Source organism: Enoplosus armatus, chromosome 5, assembly GCF_043641665.1.
Source record: "Enoplosus armatus isolate fEnoArm2 chromosome 5, fEnoArm2.hap1, whole genome shotgun sequence".
NCBI lineage: Eukaryota > Metazoa > Chordata > Actinopteri > Centrarchiformes > Enoplosidae > Enoplosus > Enoplosus armatus.
Genome location: NC_092184.1, coordinates 17,275,475 through 17,297,143, shown reverse-complemented (window position 1 = coordinate 17,297,143; position 21,669 = coordinate 17,275,475). Strand labels below are relative to the sequence as shown.

General features: G+C 41.2%; 1 protein-coding gene across 1 annotated transcript in view; it reads right to left on the bottom strand.

The window, feature by feature from the left end:
- gucy1a2 (guanylate cyclase 1, soluble, alpha 2) overlaps positions 1-15,948 on the bottom strand; it is a 33,905-nt gene extending 17,957 nt beyond the window's left edge. Inside the window, exons 1-4 of the mRNA XM_070906192.1 lie at positions 15,628-15,948; positions 9,190-9,251; positions 8,183-8,307; positions 5,803-6,716 (exon numbers count right to left, since the gene is read on the bottom strand). Of these exons, the coding sequence (XP_070762293.1) occupies positions 5,803-6,716; positions 8,183-8,307; positions 9,190-9,251; positions 15,628-15,948 (1,422 nt within the window). The remainder of the gene's footprint in view (positions 1-5,802; positions 6,717-8,182; positions 8,308-9,189; positions 9,252-15,627) is intronic.
- Between the last annotated feature and the right edge of the window lie 5,721 nt (positions 15,949-21,669).

Below are 21,669 nucleotides of genomic sequence, written 5' to 3'. Positions count from 1 at the left end.
GTGTAGCCTAGATAAACACTACATTACAACACTTGCTGAAAAGAGTCAGCAGAAGCTTTAAAATGCTGATGTCTCATTTGAAAAAAAACACACCTGTGAGGTAAATTCATTTTATACTTGAATTAGAGGTTGATATGAGATTGATGAAACAGATGAGGCAGATATGCCACAATGCAACAAAATTAAGAAAATAAGGTTTTTAAAATGACATTTAGGTCTACTATCATAAACATTTTGTAATACTTTTTCTCCATATGAAGACATGAGACCCATGCACAGCCCAATACCAACTAAGCTAACAGTAATGGGCACAATGCTAGCCACTGCTGCTATAGGCAGAGTGCCCTAGTAAGGCAGTCATGAATGCAGCAGCAAGGACTTGTAACCACCAGACACACACCTTCTTGGCTTTACACTCTTCATCGGACTGTTGGAAAGCTCCAGGGAATTTAAAGGTCACTGGTAATGCTCAGTGCTGTGCTTATACTCAGTTTTCATAGAAAAAAAGATGCAAAGCAAAGCTAAGAGACTCAGCTACATGAGTCAATACTGTTCAGTGCTTATTGTTAACATGTATTGTTAATAATGATCTAAAGACATCCTCCAGAAATGAGTCTCCAGTCTCTAAGTGGACAAAACCAAAGTCAGTCTATTAGCATCTTAAATATCTTAAACAGATATTGTTGTACAACGGTTGGAATCATTTTGAAAATACCAGAATGGCGACATGACAAGCATTATTCAGTATTTGATCAAAACTTACCAGTAACTTATCAGACTGTCCATGCCCATTTCTAGCGACTGTGATCAAGGTCCCTCAGACAACTTGTACTGTCTTAAAGATGTAAGCCTTAAAACTCAAGCCACCTCAACATCTAATAATGAGGTATACGTTAGCAATACATGCGTTTAACGATACTGAAGAACAAAGACCATGGAGATAGCCAGAGTAATGCCCACAAGTACAGTGGCCATTTTAGGACATCTCACACTCAGCTTGTCAGGAACAGAGCACACTGATCAGCATTACTGTAAATGCACAACGTTGTTGTTTCAGGTGTCTCTGTGCCCAATGTTGAAGTAGGCATAATTTGAGTGGCCTTTTGAGAGACAGTTATTTTTTTCTTTTTCATGATCACTGAAGTGATCTGAAAGAGTATATTAAAAAATAAAAGCATCAAGCCAACAATCACATTTCTATCCTCTTTATCTTTGTTTCAACAACCAGACTAAAAATATCTTTGTCATGTTCATTACTTGCAGTACTTTCTCCATGTCTCTGTGCCTCGTTTTCCTCCTTCGTTGTATTTTCATTCAGCCTGTTTTGTAAATTTATCAAACGTCGACAGAGACAGAGAAGCCAGTAATTTTCAAAGCACTCTCCACTGAACAAACCATCACGGCAGTGATTTATCTAGAAACAGATCAAAGGTGGTGCTAATGTCAAGATTCTCTTTGTACTGAGACACGCAGGTGCACACATGCACACACAAACAAACCTCATTCAGCAGCTCCAACAAATGCAATACAGTAGCATTTGTTAAATAACAAGTATGACAGTGCAGATTTGAACACCCTGATAGTTCCTCAAGCAAGTAGCCCTTGGCCTTCACAAATCTTCTGAAAATCAGCTGAACCTAAGACAACTTGTGGTCTAGGCTCCAGCTCTTGCTGTATTTTTGTTCTAACATCCACACATACTGTTCACTTCAGGCCCATACAAAAGCACTGACTCATTCTAATCAGAAATTTGACTCTATGACCCAAAGAGTCTGGGAACTTTTGGATGTTTACAGCTATTGCATCACTCCTGTGGAGGTAGGTGTTGTGATTCATGGATTCTGTCTTGTGCCTCATCCTGTTGTTTTTAAGAGAAAGAAAATATCAGCACCCAATTCTGCATGCCTCGAAAAGTGAGGGTGTTACCTTGTGTATTATGTCTGACAACCAATAAACCACACAAAAGCTGAGTGTATGCTGACTTCTGAACTTAATTCAACTCTGGTCCAGGCTTCATCACCATTCATAAATGACTGCCAACAAAACTGACCTACCAATCATTGACCTCCACCAGGTCAGTGGAGCTGAGGAGGTTAAATCAGCGATGATGAAACTAAGTTTGTACACATTTACTGTAAGTTCCTTCTTTTTTTTTTAACTCTGATGCATAAATGCTAAAACTTGCTCTACGTCTGTTTGATGGAAACAGCAAGACTAGTAAAGGAGGATTCATATTAAGGATATAGGAAACTGTGGTGTGAGGGAAACATGATGAAGAAGATGATGCACTGGTTACAGGAGAACCTTTGATGGTGCAACCTGTGCACACTCCCCTGTGTGCTGACCACAGTGCTCACACTAAGCAGACTGAGGGAGATGCAATGTGACCTTTTCAGTAGGTCTTTAGATGTCTCTTGCACAGCCCCTGTCCCTGGGCAAAGACAGGAAAGAAGTCAAACTGAAAATCCACTACAGGCCACTCAAATACACACACACACAGTGCAGCACAGGGGAGTGCTCTTTTGTGGCCTCTTTACCTTGGCCTGTCGCCTTCCCTTGCTGCCCTTTCTAGTGAAAATGTCAGCCCATCCTTCTCTTTCTCTCTCTCTCTTTATTCTGCTTCTCTGCCCAGGTGACACAAGATTCATATGGTAAAAATAAAGAAAAACAAACACATACTGCAACACAAATCTTTCAAGTGTCCAGTTGATGGTGTTTGGAGATCCACCAGTGCCAGGTTCTGATCACTGTTGACACACACAAAAGTTTCATAGCAGTTACAGTAAAATATATATTTGTGAGTGATCCAATCTGTGCAACTACCACAAAATGTAATCCAGCCAGTCACACAAGGTGACTGTCAGAGTAAAGTCTGTCTAATCAGGGAAGTCTAATGGAGAAGTGGAAACAGGCAAGAGGGGAAGACTAATGAAAGAGAAAGTATTTTTAGAGCAATTGTTGTTGCTTTTCCATTGAATTGAATTAAATGAATTTACTGTCTGAATGCATAAGAGGGAGAAAATGAAAAGGCTGGGAATATGTGAGAGGAGAAACAGGAAAGCTTTGTGAGAAAAAGCTAGAAATTGGTAAGCAGCGGAGAGGGTGAGAGAATGATGACAGAGAGTAGATGAAAGCTGGAGAGGAGATGCACTGCAGTGGTACTCGAGGTCTAACTGTGAGAGGGGAATCCTGCTGCTACTCCTGAGGGCATGAAGAATGTGGGCATTGTAGTGTGTTATCATGTGCATCTGCATGCATGCATGTATTGAGGATCTGGGAACCTACGTAGTTGTGTTTTGTTGTCATCTGTTCGGATTAATGCGCTAAACCCCGGGATTGGTTTATTTAGCCAAAGCAAGCAGCGCAAACAACTTTCACTGGTCCTTGAATCGTAAAGGAGCCCATATGAATGATTCACTTTTGTGGTGTTCACTCAAACAAAAATGTTCTCATAGCTCCCAGTTCACAAGTTGACGTACAAACCACTACTTCTAATTATATTGATATATTGTTTCAGTCATTTTTCAAGCAGAAAAGCCAAACATGCTGGCTCCATGTTATCAAATGTGAGAATTTGATACTTTTCTTTGTCATGCTAAACTGAATATCTTTGGGTTTTGGACTGTTGGTTGAATAAAACAACACATTTAAAGGCATTTTCACTATTTTCTGACATTCTATAGACAAAATGATTAATTGAATAATCAAGAAAATAATCCACAGTTTAATCAATAATGAAAATAATTGTTAGTTGCAGCCCTAAATAGTAGTAGTAGTAGTAGTAGCTCTTACAGCACATGTTTAAATACAATATCTAGATTTTTACAAGATGTATTGCCCTCTGTAATTCTCTGAAAATAAAACACTACGGCATTGACAAAACATGAATTAAAATGAAGCACACAACAATCATCTTGCAAGTATTTTAACTGGTTTGAGTGCTGTGGGAGTATCTAGCTAGCTGTCTGTGGGTTCTATTTACGTGCCAGTGCAGAGACTAGTGCAAACAGCACTATGACAAGGAGGGAAAACATGACATGACAGGACTTTTAACCACACCATCTGCCTTTGGCTGCAGATCTGTGGTGCTGTTCATTCACGTCTTTATTCACCCTGTATGATATAAAAATAATATCAGTTTCCAATTTGGAGCCACGGTAAGCCATTTTTGTTATGCACTGTGAATTGGCAGAGCTGTTTAAAAAGTATGAGGTAAGTAAAGTAACGCGCTGAAAGAATAATGAATTACCTAGATATCTTCCAATTTATATGCCCTATCTCATCTGGCTCACTCACAGAATTAGCCCCCTGCTAGACAATATACCACTAAGAAGCACAGCACAAGAGAAGAAACACAACAATGTAAAAACAAACCAGTAAGTACAACTGGGAGGAATTGTGTTCAACTAAAGGCTGAGAACTTGTCAGAATCAGTGTCAGTAAAATTATAATAGTGCATTACAGCACTAATGGTAGAACTATGTGTACCCTCCTGATCATGTACCAAAGTGACCAAGTGACCAAAATGTACCTTTAAACAATATTGAGTAATCAACTTTATATTTATTTGCTTGTTTGTTTGGTTTGTTGTAATTTCTATTTCCACTCTTTGCCTGCGGAGGGTGTGTAGGAGATGCTTGTGGCAGGGACATAGTCCCTCAACAGCTTCCCACCCAACAGTACCACTTGTGTTCTGCAATGGTAGACAGACGCCTTTTCCCCTGTACCACCCAGTTGCCTCAATCAGTGCATTTCCTCAGTAACTGTGCCTTTAGTTCAGGGTGAATTGATACAAATTTGTAATCAAAACTATCAAAAACTGGTTTATACCTTGTATAAAGGTGGATCAAAGGTTACACATCTACTCTCATAGGGGCCCATTATGTGTCAGTACTTTTCAATACAAATACACTCTCAAATGACACCCACTCACCCACCTATACAAAAACATACATACACTCACAGCATAGCACTGCGGCTGGACTGATCAATCTCCTCTCTGTCAGTTCTGGTTAGCATCAGGGTGTTTGGTGCTGACACTGACAGCCTCCAATCAATAAAGAACTGGATATAGCATACAATTCCGATTGATTAATTGTTTCCGGCAAATTGGAACCAATTGTACAACATGTTTTTGAAGATGGTAAACTATAATAGCAGGCAACAACACTGCTACCCTCCCTAGAAGACATTGGATCAAAATCTTGCCTTCTTGCACGTTTCAAGTGTTTCAAATGAAGCTCTCATTTGATAACATAACAGTACAGGAAGTTCTGTGCTTGACCGTGACACAGTGAGTACATCACATATAAAACAAAGTGCAGTTATAACCCAAATTAGCAATTAATAAATGTGCTACTAAAATGTGTGGATTGTATCATGAAGCTTATAACTTGGAGGGTAAGGATGGTGACATATTATCGTTTTACTGCTATCAGCAATTCCATGAAAAGACTATTTAAGTATGAATTGTCCTATTTGCAAGTACCAATAGTAAGTATCTTATGCCTATAGCATCACACCACAGCATTTGGGTGGCATACTTATTAATTACAATGAACATAGCTAGTGTAGTTTACCAGTGTAAACACAGAACCGTCAGCCCAACATGAAGTTAATGTCCACTGCTACTGTTTACATAATTTCTGGACAACAGTGGAAATTTGCTGATAAAAAAAGACAACATACCAGCAGCCTTATCATTTAAAATTTGAAACTGGATTTCAGTTTAAAAAGTTGTATTACTGCAATAATTTGCAGGATTTGAAAAACAGTGTCATCTGTTCTGTATAATATCTTTACCTTCTCCTTGGTGCCAGCCTCCTTGGTGCCATCAGGTCTGGTCCGGATGGTAAATGGGGATGCAAGTCTCAGGAGGATGCCCTGGAACGAAGGTTCCATCTTGGGCGAGACAATCTCAAAACAGTCCCTGAACAAGAGGCTCCGGTGAGGCTCAATGCGAGCCTGCCTCCTCAATCCTTCTCCAAGCTGCAGTAGCTCCATGCGAGGCCCCAGGACAAGGTGAAATGGAAAGGCACGGCAAAACGTGGCCAGGCCGATGCGCAGATCACTGGGGTTGGTGGAGAGTGAGAGGGGGGGCCGTTTGGTGTTCACTGGGGCAGCATTTGGGAAGGAGGAGAGGGAAGGAGGGCGTGTCTCCTGGATTTGGAAGGACAAGCAAACTGTGGGAACAGAGGTTGGGAAAGGAGAGGGAGGGGACGGGGACGAGGAAGGTGAGGCAGTGGGGGACGCAGTCGGGGTGGGGGTTGTTGAGTCACCGTCTGTGTGTTCTGTATCTTCATTGGGCAATAAGGGAGTTAGAGGTGGCACCTCTTCCACCTCAACTTCTGAATGAAAGATCCGTCGGGCAACAGCTCTGATCAACCCTGGCATGACCAATCCAACAACAGGGGCAGGGTTGAAACAATGAAGAAGTAACACCTTCCCTCTTCCATCTCTCTCTCCACGGTCTTCAATTTTGTCCAATTTTCTTCTCCCTTTCTCCTCTTCATAGAGATCCTTGCACTGGAAGGAGGGGCTTTCAGATGAGGCACGGCGCCCCGTGGAGGTGCGAATGTGTTCCAAAATGGCGTCAAAGCCATTGAAGAAGTCCTGAAGGTTGCCGCCTACAGCCCGCAGCACTCGCTCATTTTCTTCAAAGCAGAGGCCAAAGAACTCCTCTCCGAAATGCTCTCGCAGCTCACAGAATGGTACTCCTGGGAGAGGGGGGGGTGCAAAACACCAATGTCAGCGTTGCAGAATTGCACTCTTCTGAGGATACACACAAATTATCAACATAGACAGTGACGCACAACAATATACCTAACCTGCAGACATGCATACAATCAAATACCTACTCTACAGTACATATGCATATTAGCAATATGCTTAAGCAGACATGTCATTAAGGATTACGCAGACTTGCATCTTGGTTCACTGTCTTTCAATGTAATTTTAATGCAGAAAACTGCACTTGAACACTTCCTCACCTCTAAGTGTGTATAATAATTTCCTGTTACAGCTGACTTTTACATTAAACCTATCGTTACCTCTTTCATAATTTGTTTTGGCCAAGATTTAAATTCAGCAAAAATAATTTCAAGCATATCAAACCACAGAAATTCAGTGTTCAAAGTAATCAAACATCAAAGCCTTGCTAAAATAATGAATATTGATAAGATAAAATAATCATGTCACATGCCTATTGACTGAATAATAAATAGGATTAAAGGATTATAGCAAAATTAAAATTGACAATTAATATAAATAAAACCTAACACACCACAAAATGGAACAAACCAGAAAAATCCCAAAATGTGCAAGAAAATAAACTACATTTGGAAAGCATTAATAATGACTTAACTAGACAGACTTACAGAAAGAGAAAACTGCAAACAATGCACTAAGAAGTGACACTGGTTGAAACTCAGGTCAGTTTACCATGACACATAGCGCTTGGAGCAGCATACACACAGGTGAGAGAGGTCAGATAGGAGCGTATTGACAGCCAGATTGGTAAAGCATCGGCAGTGACGTGGGCATTTCACCAAGCTATTTTGAAGCTTTCAATTAATCAGTTGATTTCCATTCTAATGTTCAACTATGGCAAATTATGGCTATTATTTATGTAAATTTGGCCTTAAGAGTTTTGCCAGAACTGAGAACTGAGAACGCTGAAACTGAGATATAAAAACACAAGATGGAGGTCTAAAGAGATGGAGAGAGGAGAGGAAGATCTGCAGGCAAAGACAGAAGGAGACAGGAGGCAGAGCTGGGGCAGAAAGCTGAAAAGGAGAGTGATGGAGATAAACAGATAAGAACATTGACTGAAGGAGAGAGGAGTTAACAAATACAGTATAGTTGAGACACATAGTGGTGGTATCTCTGCACAACAGAAATACAAGACCGAGAAGGAGGATACTGATGGACATGCAAAGGGGGGAAAACAGAGAAGCAGTGCCTACGTGTGTCTTGGCGAATAATAAAAATAACACAGTACAGTACAATCGATCCTAAGCAATAACAAAAATAACACAGACGCCAGAAACAAAGAGGTGACAACTAAATACATACACACACTCATAACCACATCAACTCATATACAGAGGAGACCACACAGACCCTTTCTCAATGTCAAATACACAATAATGCACATACATCTTACTATACTTCATATACTTACCCAGTATGGTGGCCATGTACTGTAGGATTTGTAGGACATCTTCCTCTGAACCAGAATTTTCTAGAAACGGGCACTTATCCTCTCTCCTCTCTCTTCGTCTTTCCTCGCTGCCAACTTCCTGACACCTGTCAAAGACACAAACAAACACATATACACAGGATAAGCCATGATTATCCATGAGATCAGCAAATAAGAAAAGCTAATAAGGCGCTAATAACAGGATGAACATCCATCTCATCCCCTCAAGATGTTTTTTGTGGGGGGTTTTTGCAAATTAGTATTTTTTTATAATACTAAACTAAAATCTGTGCTGTCACCAGTTCTTTAGGACTATTTCTTCATAAGAAAGTAGATCCATTGACTGTTATGGGTTATGCTGAATGACAGGGATTTGTTTTTGGAGAGACACATCACTGCTGTTCAATATATGATTTACACTGGGGGTGAATTCCATTGTACATGAATCAAGCAGAGAAAACACTGAGCGATAAAAAGTAAGGCCAAGGTGTGAAGGAGTATGGACAGGAGAAGAAAAGAAAATCACCAAAGAAAAATAAAAATCCAGATAGGTCCCAATCCAGTGTCTATATTTGAATGCAGTATGTGCATCATGGACAATGTTAGCACATGTTGTGCCTCGCTGAATCCTCCCTACTGAGGTTTACTGTTTTGACAAGGAGGGATAGTGAGAGAGAGAGGCAGAGACAAGAGGTGAAGGACTGTGTCTATATGCTGTATGTGTGTCTGTGTGACAGAAAGAGGCAGGGAGAATGGGGGGTAGCAGAGACAGTGAAAGGCTCACAGAGATTGAGCAGGTGTGTTTGCGTGTATATGTGTGACAGACAGACAGACAGAGAAGTGAGAAAAATAAAAGCAAAGGGGAGAAAATGAGTGATAGGGACACTAAGACAAGACAGCAGATAGACAGCCAGTGAGTGTGGAGATTGATGAAAGAGGACGAGAGTCAGAAAGAGAGACCAACAGCAAGTGAGGAAAGACCGTCTTACCTGATCTCTTGTTGTCTGTAGAATTGTAGAGTTCGCTGTAGAGCCTCCTGAACAGTCTGTGTCTGCAAGAAGAAGTGGCAATATTAGACAAGCCTATGTGTATTTGTGTGTATTTGTGTGTGTGTGTGTGTGTGTGTGTGCATTTGTATGCATGCAATTGTTGCACCTAAAAGCGTCAATTCCGCACATATTCAGTAATTCCCAATATCAATCACTTCATGCACACCTGGACCATCTGAGCAGACCAAAAACCCTGCCAAAGTATCACCTGAAGTGTTATTGCAGCCAAGACACATTCATATTTAATAGGCTTTTTTCATGGAGGACATTTTGACATGTCACAGTAGGAAAAACACAGGTGTAAATAATACAGTTAATGAGGCAGAATTCCATTTAGCTTCTTTAGTTTCAGTGTGCTGTCACGGCTTACTGGGACACTTGAATAGAACAGAGCCATCGTTAATGTTATTAGTAACACCTGTGCTTTTCTTACTATGACAAGTCAAAAGGACTGCTGTAAAGAAGGTCTATCTGTAGGCCTACAGACTTCTTATGAAAACAAAATGGAATATCAACCGTTCCTCATTTTTGGTAAAAATATATTTTAAATTTAGATTGAGTCTAAGTAGCTTCCACAGCGTAATTTCTGAGAAAAACTACCATTACTATTAATAAAAAAATTTCATTCAAGTATATTCATATATTCAATATTTCCTGCTTTCAAAGGTCTGCAAAAAAAAAAAAAAAAAAAGTTAAAAATAATAGAAATTTTGAGATGACCATAATATACTCCCGGATTGTCTGTGGTGTGTCTGTGTGTGTGTGTGTGCGTGAAGCTGGCATATTTTGCGTTACTGACAGTACTGACAGCCTAAGCTCGAGGAGGCGGGTCCAATGTGATTATCTGTGATACGGCTCAAATGCAAGGCTGTAGTGACAATACTAGAACACAGTGTGCCAGCTGGAGAGGTCACTCTGAGGCCTCCGCCCACTCCGGACAGATACAGGAGCGATGATTTTGTGTGTGTGTGTGTGTGTGTGTGTGTGTGCATCAAGAGGCAGAGAGAAACGAGAGAGACTATTGAGTTGAGGGGCTGTAGAGCAAAAACATGAGACCGTGAGAAATTAGGGAGACAGTGTGTGCCGTCAGAAAACCTACGTGTGTATCCTCAACAACGCCAACAACTGTGAATATTGTAGCAGTCAGAGCCACTTGAAACAATGCCTGCTGATACAAAAATATTTTCCAGCGAGCCTTAGCAACAACAGGAGCAAGATGGGCACTTTATACAAGCAACTGTGTAGACCTGATAGCTAAAGAAAATATTATATATAATTTGTGAGGAAAAAATGCTTTAACTGCCACCTCTCTATTCTCCACTTACACATTTGTGTGAACATCTACAGTATATGTGTGTGCGTGTGTGTGTAGAACAGAAATGGTGTTTTCTCATGACAATCTCCTCCTTCTGCATCCTTGATTCAGCTACTCATTTACCACAGAACATGCACATTATAGTGTGTGCACACAAGATACTACAAGAAGACCAAACACACAGGCACTAACTGTTATCAGCCTCACACACACATGCACACATATGCAAACATACTGTACACACACATCATCATTAGTCTGCATTGTTACAATCGCTGGCATGTTTACTGTACACGCAATTCGATACCCCATCACACATTAATCTCACTCAGTCACACACACCAAGGTGTTTAGATAGTAGGATTCGGCTAACAGCTAGTTAGACCAATGTAGATCGCCTGGTTCTTAGGATAGATTGTAAAAACACACTACAAAATCTACACCAGGAGGATTTGATTAGGACAATATAAACATAATATGGTAAAAACAGAATTGAGGTAATAAACTGAATGCGTTTGCTTAACTGAATAAAGATTTTAAAATATTACCATGGCAATGATGATAGTGTGTAGATAGGAGAAATGGCACGATAGGGGAAGAACGAAATGTTCCATTAAAATGAAACAGTGTCCAACTACATTTCAGGATGAGGGTTTAAACTTTCTTGCTATCTTTTAAGACACACTATGACACTCTCCTCCTTTATCTCACCCATCTCTTTTTCTAGTTCCCTGTCTTCTTTATCCAAACCACTCCGTCTCTTTTGTTTGCTCTGTTTCTTTACCTTGGGAGGGGAGCAGAATCTCACCAATACTCACTCCATTCCTCTTGCTCCGTTGCTCTGCATTGCTGTTTTTCTGTGATACTCCCTGTACTGTATTTAAACCTGCCTTTTCCTGTGTGTCTTGGGACTGATTCCCTCCGACACAAACACATACAGCACAGCGGACCAGATCCTCCTTGCCTCCTTTTATTGCATCTTCCTCCTCCAAATTCCCATTAGCATGAACTGGTGTGGTGTTTGGTCACAGAGCAGTGGGTACTGGTGCTCCAGCACAGTTGGAAAGCTGCCACCACTACTGAAGAAAATAGAAACGCATACACCAGATGAGACCCCGCCAGATAACTCCCAGCATGAGACGCATCATGTCTCTCTGTCGGGGAGGAGGCAAGTAATAAAGAAGGTACAAAGAAAACAATTCTGTTGCAATCTGCTTTATATCAGTCTGTCTCTGAGGCAAAGCAATTAACGTGACTATGCAGCACAGCAGCGTTAGCGGTATAATGCAGCCATCGGACATGGCAGGGGTGAACATTTTTCCCTGACTACACAAAATATTTGAGGATATCTACTGCTGTTCCCTACAAATGTTGAAAGCACTTAGTGTAAATCACTTTAGACAAAAGTCTGAAATGAATGTAATGCAAAAGAGATGTACGACCTAAACATTTCTGTGAGCTATTTGTCACAATAAAGCTGGAATTATGCTTCGCACAAGGGTTGCTTGGATACAGACAGGAGTTGAATCAACCAGTCAACTTGTGTTGTTGAGATCTGGGAGGTGTGCTCGTCGACTCCTCTGCAAACTACGGTTATCCATAACACCCTTCTCCACGTTGGTTCACAGAGACGTTTATGTGTATCTTCATAATTCCAGTTTAATTACTTCTAAATTCTGGCCACTTGGGGAGACAATTATGAATTTTTTAAATCAATAAGATGGAAAAACATGCAAGTTGTAAACCTTTCAGTTGATTGATGGCAACGTTCTTACTGCATTCAAAATGCCCTTGTTACTTGTTTACTATCAACTGTCCAAAAAAGGAGAAAATGCAAAAAACAACTAACAGTTTCATAACAAATCAATTTGATTTGACAAACTGGCAGTTATATCAACTTGTGAATCATGAAATGTTTTGCATTGTCTGCACTGATGTTAAAATAGAGGTCAAGTTGTGGTGAAGGGGACTTTTTTTATTATTAATACTTTGTGCAGTTACAGACAAACAAAACGTTTTACAATAATTTTTGTTATATTGATTGTTTGAGTTATACTTTGGTTGTTCATAAGAAAACATTCTAGACTGGTACGTTGTTTTTAACATTCTTTGAGAATAGAAAATGCCCAATGGAGTTATGGATGAATATTCTTGAAATCACTGGAGTGTGTGTAGATCAACACTTTTCCTCCCAATTTTAAGAAACTAGCCCTTATTCAAAAATATATAAAAACAGAGACAGGCTGATCGCAGCAAACAGCCAACTTCAACAGGTCAACGTATACAAAGCGGAGTGGAGAAATGTCCATGACAACAGCCAGCATGTGTACACAATGACCAAACTACGTATCAAGCTAAAAGCAAGGTAGGTCTGCTCCTTAATAAAATTGATTCCTGATAGGGTAGAGCGTAGATTTAGGATACACACATATACGCACACTAGCACGCTCACTTAGTTGTCTCACACTTTTCATACTTGTGGCCAACACTCAGGGCCTTTTGATCTGCGTCATGGGTCACTAAGTGAATGGCCACCTTCCATGTGTATACACGAAACTGAGAGAGAGGGAGAGAAAATGAATGTTTGCGCACATGTAAGTGTGTGTGTGTGTGTGTGTGTGTGTGTGTGTGTGTTGTTGCTTCTAGGTCAGTGTGGTCAGGGTGAAGACAACCACAGAGAGCATGCTCTGTTCTCTCTGTCACGGTCCATTGCAGTCAACAACAGACACTGCCACTGCACGCAGCCACTGTGTGTGTGTGTGTGTGTGAGTAGTGTGTGTGTGTGTGTGTGTGTGTGTGTGAGTAGTGTGTGTGTGTGTGTGTGTGTGTGTGTGTGTGAGAGAGAGAGAGAGAGAGAGAGAGAGAGAGAGAGAGAACAAAAAGATAATAAACCATGTGTTGTGTTGTGAGTGAGTGAATATATTTATGTGTCTATTGACTAATTTTCTACTGTAAGTTTCTACTGACAGTAGCAGTTAAATGTTTTGATGGCACCTTCGCTAATAATGTATTTCCAAAGTGGACAGACATTAAACATGCCCTCTATCACAGTCCAGCCTAACACACACACCATTCAGACACTGAAAAAAGGTTGTGAACATTTACCCTTTCCCTGTCTCTCTGACCAAAGCACAATGACCCTTACCCATGTTTAGATTTTTAAAAAATGCTCCATTAATGCCCAACTGATGCCTGTAATTGCTCTTACAGGCAAACACATACTTGGCATGCAGACACACACACAGTTCCACGATGTTGCCCACATGTAAATGCTAGATATTATCATCATTGAGTGTTATACAAACCTGTCTTTAAGTGTTCCCTCTGCCCTATTTTTTGCACAGATCTATTAAAGATCAGGCCGAGAGCTGAAGTTGGCTCTCAGTGGTCCTCTCCAATATAAACCAACTTCAGATTTTTAGCTGTGCTTGTGAATTTCATTATTTTGTGAGGTTGTGCCTGGGCAGCAAAAAAAGGCTGACAATCACTGCTCTCCTTTATAGATTTCTCTGCAACATCTATTTCTATAGGAGAACCAACATAAATAGACCTGGAACCCATGTGAGCTCAACACTAGATTAGAGGCATTGACTAGAGCACAAAAACTGTTCATCCGCCAATCCATCTATTACTAATCCATCTATCCATCAACAGGTCTCTATCTCTGATACAATGCGGATTATGTAGACTCAAACACAATGTGTCGGTTGGGGTGATGGATCACTGTACATTGAATGTGGATTACTTCAGTTTTATGGCTTTATTTTTATAGCTTTTGCCTTTCTTTGAAGAAGACCACAGACACACAATACGAAAGATACGTATTAGAAGTGGATTGAGGCTTATCTTATATATCATAACATTGATCATAACATTGCCTCACAGTAATGTAAACTGTTTGCTAGTACTGCTGGTACCACTGAAAATCAACACCATACTTTGCAGACACTTTCAGCTCTTTCAGTTTTGGTTATCTGGACTGACAAAACTAAAACAGTGCCACTTCATATTAAACCACAGTCAGACTTTGACAAGCTATCAGCTGCTTCATGAAAAGAAAAATAGAATACGGCATGAATTATTAAGAAATGACGATTGTCAAAAGTCTTGTACAGTTTTATACTTACTGCTAATTGGCATTCAACTTAATGTCAGTTGACTATGTAGCTGCCTTTGAAATTATGGTACAAGTTACTCATGTGAAAGTTAAAGTCCCCTCTCATATGGCCCTCCTGTTTTGTCAACATCTTAGACATCTGCTTGTCTATCCACTTATCTGTGTATTTCATCGTTGACCAACTACATAACAGGGGCCACATTACACGTGATGCAATCAAATCCCTAACTGATGTACCATCACAAAGGACCAAATGCCCTAATCACACGCCATCCATCACAATTGCGCTCAGTTCTAATAACTGCTTTATTACATTACAGCCTGTAATACAACTGAGACACGGATAGACACACAGAAACAGGCTCATTCGTCACACTCCTCACATCATTACATATACACAGACAGGGCATGGGCATCTCTCTCTCTCTCTCTCTCTCTTTCACAACAACATATTTATTATATAATCTGCCAGATGATTCAGGCTATCAGAAGTGAAGGATGAAAAGAGGCTTTTTTTTCATAGACAGCACACATCGCATCATGATATGAGGAAAGACATCGTCTGGGATTTTTCTGCACAATCGTACTATGCTGGAAAAGCTTGAATGTTGTTTTTTTTAAGGGCCAACTTCGGAGACAGCTGTGTGGAGTGGAATAAATGCCTCTGGCTGTTTGGTCATCACATTGACTGTTTCTCAGACAAATCACTGAGAATCTTCTGAAGACCAACAGTCATTGATTTGGTTAATAAAGCCCAGCTCTAATTGTACACAGTATGACAAACAAACTAGACCTAATAGATTTTAGAAGAATGCTCTATAAATCTATGGTAAAACTATGAATTAACACTGGCTAACAAGAGACCTTTATGAATATGGTACTACAACTTTCTATAGTAGACTAATATTTATATTTTGTGAAGGTACAGTTTGAGCTGAAGGCCTACCATGGGTGAGGTCAGTCGCCTCAGGCTCTCCCCCAGCGAGTCCAAGTTCACCCGTCTCCTCCTGGTGACCCTCTTGTGGGGTCCACCGAGTCCTTGCTGCTCCTGGCCCGCCGGGCACGCCGACCTCTCGGCGGGGCTGCGGCCGTTCCAGAGGACCGCTCTGTGGGAGGAGGGGAAGGAGGAGAAGGGGCAGCCTCGGCTCTCCTCCGCCGTCTCCAAACCGCCGTCCCCTCCGTCTCCCCCGGGGCTTTCGAGCCCGCAGTCCGAGCCCACCGAGCTGCTGAACGACTCGGAGGAGATCTTGCGCGACGACGAGGACATGGTGGTGGCGAGGAAGAGGATGAGGATGGTGATGATGACAGTGGTAGTGTTGAGGATGATGATGATGATGATGCTACAGTCGGTTCCGTACCACGTCCACCTCTGCGCCGGGGAGTCATCAGATAGTGGGGGGTGAGAGGGTTGGTGGAGGGTTGGGTGGGTGAGGGGGATAAGGTTTGTCTGTATGATTATGTATGCATATGAGATGTGTGTGCGCGTGAGATAATGTCCAGGTCTGTTTGTCTCTATGTGTGCATATGCGTCTGTCTGCGTGTGAGACTCAGCAACCTATTCAGAGGGAGAAGGGGAGAGGGGGTGAGGGGGGGGGGGGGGGGGGGTCGACCGAGAACGAGAGCACTAACGGCACGCAAACATTTATGTAAGGGGGAGGAGGAGGTGGGGGTATCGCCTCTTAAAAACCGACCCCCTTTACCCCCAAAACAAATCCACCCTGCTCCCTGGGAGGCCAAACACTCTCCAAAGGATGTTTCAAATAAAACATATAAAAATAGAGAACCCCTAGCAACAGGATTAATTTATTTTTAAAAAGCCGTTTTTAGCCGTTAGCTTATGTTGACGCGCGCCGCAACTAAAGCAGACGTTACCTTAACTGACGAAATTGCAAAACAGAAAAATGACAAAGGGTCGCCAAAATCTACATGTTGGTCCACCACGGTAATTCCGACACATGTTAGTCATTCCTCTCACACGCGGTAAATTTTGGCACCCGAAGAATGTGGCGTCTCCCCTTTTCCTCCCCACTTTGCCGGAGAGAAATCCCCAAAGTCACGGCAGATGTGCCTTCGTCCCTTCTTCTCCTCCTCCTCGTCCTTAGCGACAGCGGTTCTCCTGTCTTTCTGCCAACTAACCGTCCTCTCATCATCCGTCCATCTCTCACTTATATCCCCTCACCGTGTCTCCTTGGCTTTTGTGTCGCCCTTGTCTCTCTTGGTCATCGCTCGGAGTGCGGGCACAGAGGTGGCGGGAGTGGAGGTGCGCGGGAGAGAGAGAGAGAGAGAGAGAGAGGTTAGCCAACAGCAGCACGCACCGGTGATGTGCTGATCAGAGCGACCTGCCGAGCTCGCGCTGTGAAGTAGCTACGCATCAGCGCGCTGTTCTGCGTTTTAGTTGGACAATAAACCAATCAGAGGATAGATAGATAGATAGATTTCTTTTTTTCTCTGTAATTGTATTTATTTTGCCTTTAATAGTTATATATACATATATGTAGATATATATTTCTGTAAATTATATATTTACTGTCAGGCAGAGAAATACTGAATCCCTTTTATATCGTTTGATTCATTGTAATGTCTTTACATAATGTAAGCTGTTCCTCAGGTTGTTAAATTCCTAGACACAATACTGAAGACATGGACTAAGTGTCCTCACGGTGGGTCCCACCCCAGGGGGCCCATAACTCCTACTTTACGGCACGTAAGTTGGTTTTGGTATTTTAATTTAAAATGTGATGGGGAATTGGCACCATTAAAGTAAAATATCAGCTAAGGTTGGTCTTGAATTACTAGCTTATCACGGGGCCCAGTCTTAGAGGGGCCTTTTGTCAAAATCTCACTTTAAGTCTTTCATATTTTAGTTTATATTATGCACACATGGTGCATATTCCCAAATGAAGTAGGCCTAAATAACTATTTATGATGCAAAAAAAGTGTAGCAGGTGAGGATGAGGAGGGTCAACAGGAGCCCAACAGCAAATGTTTGACCTGGGGCTAGTTTACATATTAATCCGGCTATGTCGAGATACATCAGGTTTGTTAATTCAAAATAAAAAAATAATTTATAGTTGTTTGGTGTGTTGGGTAAATAATCGTCTTTATTACTCCATAGTGTCATTTATAGCTTCTGATAATAGTGACATCTTGGCAGGCAACAAACAGGTGATTGTTCCTCAATTAACTAAGTGGAAATAGCAATCAAGCAACATCTGATTGTAATCAAACAACAGTCATGGCCAATAAGCCAAGTTCATGGCAATGTGCCAAATGCGTTCAACATTGGTGTACAAGGACAAATATGGCTCCACAGGCAGATAATGGAGCTGGCAGCGGTGGTACACGCTTGTTGCCTCCCATCAGAGAACAGAATGATGCTCGTGTCTGGCACTAATCACAGCCATGACCTTGACCTCGATTGGCAGAGCATGTCTGTTCATTAAGGGCCCCGAAGGGACAAGCAGAGAGACACTGAAACAGACATGATGCATCATGCAAGTGCATGCATGTGCGCACACACACACACATCACAGTGTAATTTCCTGGAGGTGCATGCCTACTAATTCATTTGACTTTCTGGAGCAGCATGACCCCAATACATTGTGCAGAATTTTGCTCCTTCTCTCTCTCTAACACACACCCACACACTCTTTCTCTCAAACACAGCCTGTACTAACACACACTCTAACACACAGTCTCTGTCTCGCTTTCTCTTTCCTTATCTGGTCGCTTCCTCTTAGCAATCAGTCTGCCATCCATCAGTAATAATGTGGGCATTTAATAAAGCCAACACTACAATGGAATAAATAATGTTCCAGAGAAGATAAGCCCAGCAGCAGCCAGGCATCTATAGCTGAGTGCAGACAGGGCAATAGCTCAGTAACTGTGCTATCATGGGATTAGAATAAATAGAAAGGGCCCCCTCTTGGGGTATTGTGGTAATCTCATTCTGTAGGTATATCTAACATGGATGACATCAAAGTTTAATAACATTACCATGGAAATAAAGTATGGGGCAGTCCAATCCTGAGTCTCAGTAGCATTGCTTCCTTATTGCTCCATATAATATATACTTTTTCTGCAGTAACATGCCATTTTGTGTACATTGCTAACCTTTATTTTAGGGCATTATATGGTAGGTATTTTGTGATAGTTGAATTATAAAATGATCTACAATCAAATTAAATCAGACCCATTCCAATCCAAGTTACCTTTAAGCCAGATATATGAATAATTTAAAGCAGGTTTTAAAATATTAAGCAATACACTTCACAGTATTGCACTAAATAGTCTCAAAAAAGATTCATTACATGAGAAGAGAAAGAGCAAATAACTAGCATGTTTTGCAGACACATTTACAGTGTCATCTCAGGTACAACTGAACGACGATTTTCCTGGAGAACACACACACACACACACACACACACACACACATATATAAATATACATATACAGGAACATGCACTTACACATAGATATTTCAAATTAATGCATGCAAAAAGGGAAAAGACCATATATAGACAAAATCTTCCAGGAACAGAAACACATATTGAGCAGAGTTGAAATCTGAAATACGTGTAGTTGAGGAATGCAGGAAGATAAGAGGTTCAGCCCTGTGACACACACCAGTGAATCAAAACCAGGTGCCTTTTCCCCAGAGATAAGGAGACAATCATACAGACACACTCAGACATAATACACAACCGTACAGTCTCCACACACAGACGCACACAGCTTGAGCTTTTAGATATTTTAGTTCTCCTGCGTTTGTTTGTGTGTGTGTGTGTGTGTGTGTGTCTGTGGCAATTACTTGTGTTAGCAGACATGTCAGTTTTGATTTTGTGACACTGAAGACTTATTGTTGCCGCATCTTTCTGTCAAATGTATGTCTCCTGCCTTCAAATGACGCAGAATAGCTTTCTGAAGTATAAAAGAGAACGTGAAAGAATTAAAAAAAAAAAAAAAGAGGGAATAAATTAGAGAACCTGAGGCTGAGCAAGCGAATGAAACACAGCTACAGATGAAACAGCATGGTGTGGGGGTTTGCAAAATAACTCTAGAAAGGGTGTGTGTGAGGCAGAGACAGGGAGAGAGAAATGGCTGTCTTGGTCATAAATCTGCCCCCAGCCAATCTAATTGGCCATAACCATACATCATTCCACGCCACTCTGCTGCTATTAACCATGAACCTGGGCCTCTCAGTCACGCGATATAAATAACCTGCTGTACTGTCCCAAGGGGAAGGTTTCAGAGGTACAAATCAGGTTAAAGAGCAGCAAATTGCATGTTGTGGTGTTACACTAAAAAAAATAAAAAATAAAAACAATAAAACCATTACAGTTTCAGTTGAACTTCCTGAAAATGATCACATTATGATCTGAGCTTTGAATACACATTTTGATTGTGGGACTTTTTTTTGTTTTTGGCAGTTACATCATATTCAAGCAGTGGGCAAAGAGGTGGCCGACAAATTGAATTACTGCTGACTCATAGTGGAACTGGCCCTCTGATGCACATATAAACGATAAACAATCCACAGTCGAGTGACCGCCTACCTGCAGAGACACTATGGTTGCCATGGCTCGCTGACCTTTATCACCAAGGTGATGATGATATAGTAATGATAAATAATAACAATACACAACGCTTCCTCCTCAGGGAAATTAATTTTCTCCATGCCCCTGCGTCCTTGCTGACAGGAACCAGAGCCTGGATCCTGCAAGTAAAGGACAATCTCCCTGCTCTCATCATGTACCTGTTCCCTCTCTAAAAAGTTTACTTTTAGAAAACACTAATTTTCAGTGTGACTTGATAGAAGTGCAAGTATGTAATTATAAATTAAAGGGTACCAGTGTTAAAAGTGTTCATGAGATTACGAGAGCCAATATTTAACTCCTGTGGATTGATAAATAGAGCAGGGTGATTGTCCTTTTCCTGCTCTGAAAGTTAGAAATACTTTCCCAAAAATATTCAAATCACAAGTGACAGAAAGTAATGAAATTGGACCGAGAGAGAGAGATGCTCATAGGGGGTTTAAAATATACCAAAAATGATGATTATAAAGATAATCCTACATATATTAACAATTTACTGACTACAGAATCTACCTGTGGGATCCATTCCTCTGACTCTACCAGACAGGGTCTCCCTTAGGTTTCTGATAGGAGGGATTGATTCATTAAGTAGAGCCCTGTCTCTATTTACTGTGACACTGGAGAGCATGTAAGAGTGAGAAAATCCTGACTCTGAAGCTTATTTCCCCTGCGACCACATACACAAATAGTGCAATATAGAAGACAATCCCAATCTTCATCTTTAGCGATTCACACACATTCAGAACTAACCAGCTGCACCCATGCACCACATGGTGTCTGAGATGACACCTGGAAATAAGGTGGGTCTCTGAAGTGATGAGCTAATCAAAGAGCCAATAGCATAGCTTAGGAAAAAAATGATGAGGTCGCATGCAAGGGCAAGGTGGCTGATTGCTCTCGTATGCTCGCATATACACTCGCACGTTTGGCTGTGATAACACTAAAAACCTCCTAGAATTAAGTGACAGCTGCAAAGGATCATGAGGCCGCAGAGTAAGAAATTAAACCCCAGGGCTGGAGAGCAGGGGAGGGCAGTACTGGCAAGAGAAGCTTGAAAAATAGGGGCTATGACACAGACACTGCTCCGATTCATGTCTTGGCTGCAAGAAACGGCTTCATAAATGTTCCACCAACCTAGCTGTATATGTGGCATAAAGTCAGAGAATTTATCAAACAGGTCACAACATATTAGTTTGAAATGCAGTAGTACATTCTTGGTTTGTTTAAAAGAACAAAAAGAAAATATCTTTTACTCAAATGCAGAAACTTCCCCAAGAGTCTAAGTTGATGCTGAACACCTTCAAAACCTTTATACACAAATCACCGTGTTTAAGTTTGTATTATTATTATTATTAATGCACAATGCAGGAGTGAGATTCAGGTCTTGAGAGCTT